At 43.9% G+C, this 5,375-nt stretch overlaps 1 protein-coding gene across 2 annotated transcripts; it reads right to left on the bottom strand.

Moving 5' to 3' along the window:
* Nucleotides 1-702: 702 nt before the first annotated feature.
* Nucleotides 703-4,332, bottom strand: edn1 (endothelin 1). Of its 2 annotated transcripts, none has more exons than XM_008285784.1 (5): nucleotides 4,181-4,332; nucleotides 3,828-3,963; nucleotides 3,368-3,538; nucleotides 3,157-3,243; nucleotides 703-1,665 (listed from the first exon to the last, which is right to left on the bottom strand). In XM_008285784.1, exons 1-5 carry the CDS (start codon nucleotides 4,239-4,241, stop codon nucleotides 1,557-1,559), a joined length of 564 nt encoding a protein of 187 aa, XP_008284006.1. In that variant the 5' UTR covers nucleotides 4,242-4,332; the 3' UTR covers nucleotides 703-1,556. The 2 variants fall into 2 exon arrangements, with proteins under 2 accessions (XP_008284006.1, XP_008284007.1); XM_008285785.1 differs by having other exon boundaries at nucleotides 3,386-3,538.
* Between the last annotated feature and the right edge of the window lie 1,043 nt (nucleotides 4,333-5,375).

Genomic DNA, 5,375 nt, shown 5'->3' with positions numbered 1-5,375 from the left:
ATTGGCTCAGAATCACACCTTTCTCTCTCTCTGTAAAGTTTCCGTGATGCAGGGTTTTCTTTTCGCAGCAGCGTTATTAACGAGATGAGTGATTTACTGAAATGAAGTTGATTCATGAGCCCAGATTAAAGTTGAGATACGAGCGGAAGTGGCAGGAGAGTGGAGGTCTAGTGGGGCAGGGGGGAGCGCCACATGCCCCTGGAGGTGATTAAGGGACAACAGCTGAACATAATGACGCCTATCTGCTAAAACCATCAGAGCTGAGCGGGTTGTTCACGGAACAACTCGACGGGGACTCGAGTTCTGCTGATTCACGAGTCAGCAGAGCTCGGGACAGTTGCACGGCGGAGGGTTTCTGAGAGCGTTTTAAAGAATATCATTACGGGGATGAAAAACAAACGTGCATTTGAAATCGGAGCCGCCGAAAGAAACCGTGAATCTACGTTCAGCTTATTTAGAAATTGCAGTGCGTGTGCTGGTTTGGCAGAGACATGAAAGGGACGAGTTAGCTGTGTTTGATTGCTCTCCACCTCGTCGTCCTCCACATCAACACTTAGTTATCAAATCTCTCTCTTTATCCTCTGCTCTGTTGTTCTTTCCCTTCTTGCTATCTGTGTTCTGTTTACCAACGTTAAACCCTCCAGAGCTGATGCTTTTGCTGCACCTCTTAAGACCAAACAAGAACAACGAAGGAGTCGCTCGTTAGGTTTAAATAAGTGTAAAAATTTATTAAAGTTTGGCCAGAATTCGGCAGCTTAGCGACAAACCATTTCACAGAAATGACACGGACCAATATGGCCTTCAAATTACAACGTGTAAAAAGAATAAATAAATAGAGCTCAGCAACAACACACGCATCGAGTGAAAACATAAATTAGGATAAATGCTCAGAAATCTGTGATGAGTGAGGAAAACTTCCCAGCAGCTGACGAACAGGAGACGACCTGTCGTGTAAATGCAGCAGAACGGTTTCAGTCAGTGAAACAGGTCTTGAGTAAAGCAGCGACACCAGGCACACCATCCCTTTGACTTTACTGGCAGATGATCTGTGATTTGAAATACAAGCAGTAGAGCAGCCTCTTCCATATACGGTGGGGATTTTTACTCTCTGAGGGAAGGAGTTTTATGAATTCCCCTCAAGTTTGTGAAATGTTTGTGGTGCTTCTTTTTTTGAGTCCAGAAGAGAAACTTGACATCTGTCAAGATCAATGAGTGTCCTTGATTTTGCAGATTGTGTCCAAGTCCTCTGCTCAGCTTATCTCCTTTCACCTGAACTCCTCGTATTGTCCCAGACCTTGTTTGAAGTGCAGCCCGGTCGAGTTGTAAAAGCTCTGCCACAGCCGTGAAGCCAACGTGGAAGTTTGCAGGCCTCAGGTGGACTCGGGTGGACTCAGGTAGACTCAGGTAGCCTCAGGTGGACTCGGGTGGACTCGAGTAGCCTCAGGTGGGCTCTGCGGTGGCTCCCCGCTGCACAGATGTCCCCTCTGGCTATACGATCGAAGGGCTCGTGGTTATGAAACCTTTCTGTGACAAGGTGCGGAGCTGATCGGTGTTGTTTAGGAGGCTCTCGCCCTGTGGCGTAGTCTCGCCCTCCACTTCTCCAGCAGCAGGCGGGTTTTCAGTGCAGCCCTCAGCGCTGCAGGCGACACCCGGTTACTGTTCCTCCTGTAGACGAAGACAGAAAACAGTCAGACACATGAGCCATCCATCTCAGAAGGTTATGTAAGTCAGGTCAAGTTCCTGTCACTTAAACAGCACATTCACAACAGCCGAGAGCTTCACAGTTAATAAAGAACACGACTGGTGAGTGTAGATGTTGGAGTTAGGACCCTGTAGTGCTGTTTATGATGTGAATTTACCATATTAGGGATTTAAACCGCACAGAAGTTGTTTAAAATCTGCAAATACTTATTAAGGCCGACACCTACAGCGTGATGAATCAGGGAGCTTGACCTACTTAATTCAATATACTGCAAAGACCCGACACTGTAAAAAAATGTTGGTTTTTTTTCCCCCGCAGTTTTAACTTTAACTTTTTAAAACAATTTATAGATTTCCCGTTTTGTTAAGTTGCAGATAATATATAGAAAAATCACAAGATTTTAAAAAATTAATTTCCATGTTTCACTGTGAAAAAAAAAGGTCAAAACTGTAAATAATTTTATAAATGGTATTTTTTTTGGCAATGTTTGACTACAAAATGACACTAATGTTCAGCAAAAAAAAATCTGTTTTATAAATATTCTTCATATTAAATAATAATAACTGAAAATGGTGGGAGAAAAAGTTATTTTACTTTTTTTTGTTAAATTGCAGATTATAACTAGTAAAATCACAGAATAAGGTATTACCTTACATGTTGACTGTTACAAAAATAAATAAGTCAAAACCTTTTTCAAATGGAAATCTATTGTTTTACAATGTGTGACTGTTTACCTGTATTTAAATCAGCCTAAATATCAATATTTGACAGATATGTACCATTAATTTCACAATGTTTTACAGTTTTTAAAAATTATTCCTCTTTTGCTGCCTAATTATTAAATTAACTGGACATATTTTTGAACAAACGTTGAAACAAAACACAAAAACATACAGGACAACCCAACAAGTCAGAGTCTTGCCTGGCTCCTCTGTGAGCAAGCTTCTGTTTTGATTAAATTCTCTGTAACTGGGTGGGTTCAGCTGTCAGACCAGGTGTCAGGCTGACTTCTGAGTGGTTTGTGCATCTTTCAGTTTTCTCCAATTATTAATGTGTCAAAGTGCAGACGAGCTGTGGCGCCTGAGACGGTGAGAGGTTTCAGACATGACGGTACATGAAGGCCGAGCGGCTCCATTACGCGCAGTTCTCACAGCGAGGGCGCACTCAGGGTGAATTCCGCACAATCTTAGCGGCTTTGTGGAATTCATAGTGGTGCTCAGTCATCAGCATTCGCAGGGAATTCCTCGCTTGTTGCTTAATCTCCAAATTTCTGCCTCTAAAAACACGTGCTGGCTGTTTTGTTTTGTTCTAATCGCTGGGTTTTACGCAGCCAAGAATTATGCGCCCTGAGATGTTTTGGCCCACTGAGGACCTCGGTGCTGCGCAGGGGGGGGAGGTGTAATTACCATGTCCGTTTATTTAGCAAATACGTTTCCATCCTCCTCCCGTCTTACCTCTTAATCCCGCCCGCTGCCAGCTGCTGTGTGCGCCGCGGCTCGTCGGCGCTGCCCTCCGGGGAGCGGATCACCGGAGTCTCATACCTGGGGGCGACACCAGAGTCATTTCCACGCACGTGTGAAGGCAGAAACCACACACTCGAGGCGACTTGTTTTCCTTTAAAGTCTCATTAAGTTTGTTATTGCTGTAAATCACACACACACACACCTGCGGAGGGTTTCCAGCCCGCAGAAGCTCCCGCATGTGGCGTCGTTTTCCCGCAGACACCGGCACCGCGGAGCCGCGCTGCTGCTGCTGCTGCTGCTGCTGGTTGCCATGGAGTCCGCGAGTGCGCGCCTCGTCCGCGGCGCGTTGCCCAGTCCGTAGGAGACCACGCGCCTGGACAGAGAAATTCAAATTAACGGTCGAACTGTGGAGGCTAGGCTAACATCGGTGCTAAATAAAACATGTCTTACGGCTAACCAACAACAACTAACATATCTGACACCAATACAAGACTGTCCGAGTTGGAAAACAATCATTTATCCATAGTTACACCCCACCAAAAAAATAAATAAAATAAAAAAATTCCTATAAATTCGCTAGCTTCACTGCACTGTTAGCTAGCCCGTCATATGTCTTTACCATCAAGTACAACAGCCACCAGTGTCTTCGTGGTAGTACTCACTCGGGCGTGTTGACCCATATAATGTCCAGGTGGCAGAAGTACACACACTCCTTGTCCAGGAAAGTTGCGCAGGAGCAGCGCTTGTTCCGCACACGGTGCCGCAGGTTACCGGTGGAGGCGGTCGGTGCCGACAGAGCTGCAAATTAAAGCATCGTTATCAAAACATGCCGCTAAAGTGACGCTAATGTCAAGGCAAGTGCGCCACAAGCTGCAAAACTGCACAGCGAAGGGGTGTAATTCAAATTTAAGCTGTTAAATGACATAAAGAATTATTGCTTCTGTAATTCCCCCAAAAAATGACTGTTTGTGCTAAATGGATGGGATCAAGTCCGCAGCTGTTCGGCAGAAGTTACCTGTGCAGAAAATCCAGGAGCACATCACTGATACCACGGAAATTAAACTGTATAAATCCATTATTTTTCTTTTTCTTTTTTCTTTTGCAGGCTCTTGTAAAACAAAACAAGTGTTAATAATCCTTGAGAAGTGAATAAATGAGCAGCTGTCCGTCCTCCGCTCACAGCGTGTCCTCGGAGATCCTCCGGAGCGCCTGCAGGCTGCGGTGTCTGCTGTCAGTGTGGCCCCACATGTGCAGCCCTTTGACTTTATACCACCTCCCCTCCGCCTCCTGCCGCTCCTGCAGCTCCGTCCTCCGGCCTGGACGCGCACAATGATGTTTGTTAGTCTCCGGAGCCCGATAAGGAGCCGAGCAGGCCAAGAGGAGGACTTTGAGAAGCTTGAGTTCCTAGTTGGGGGGTCGAGGGAGACTCCGGCTGACTGAGTGCGACCTGTGACACACTGATGTAGACATGCGCCTGTTGGACAGCAGGGGGCAGTACAGGGACGGCGTTAAACAGGGGGCACTGCACACAGAGACGCTACAGGGGTATTAACGTTCACTGCATTCATTAAAAAAATAAGTATATTTAAGCATATAAGGAATGTTCAAACCTGTGCATTATCAATGTTTTCTTTTCATAAAAGAACTCAGTGCAGTATTGATATATATCGCTCTCTCATATATATATATATATAATAACTTAGTGCCATATAAATATTTTATACATTCAAGATACTCAGTGCAGTATAGATATTTTCTATATATAGAAGAACCTTGTGCAATATATTTTCTTTCTCTATAGAACTCTACAATATAAATATTTTCTCTATAAAAGGACCAAGTGCAGGATTTAATATGTGACGTATGGAGGAATTCGATGTCATATTTACATTTCTCCACACATTTATTTATCCAAGCTCAGAAGCCTATTTTGCTTCAGCGCTGTGACAATCAACTGTCTCATCAGTTTGTTTAGAAATTAATAACCAACTATATTTTACTATTTTGATTAATCAGTTTGCCTATTTTTTTTTAAGCAAAAAGCAAACATAAAGCCCAGCTTCTTAACCCTGTGAACCCCACACAGTTTCTCAGTGGTTTGGTTTTTGTTGTTGTTCTTGTTGCTCCTGTCATATTTGACTCACTGTGGTTTCATTTTTTAATTTATATTACTATAAATTATGTAGAAAAAAAAGACAATTCTTAAATAC

The sequence above is a fragment of the Stegastes partitus genome, unplaced genomic scaffold (assembly GCF_000690725.1).
Source record: "Stegastes partitus isolate 25-593 unplaced genomic scaffold, Stegastes_partitus-1.0.2 Scaffold417, whole genome shotgun sequence".
Taxonomy (NCBI): Eukaryota; Metazoa; Chordata; class Actinopteri; family Pomacentridae; genus Stegastes; species Stegastes partitus.
This window is presented reverse-complemented; position numbering and strand designations above follow the sequence as displayed.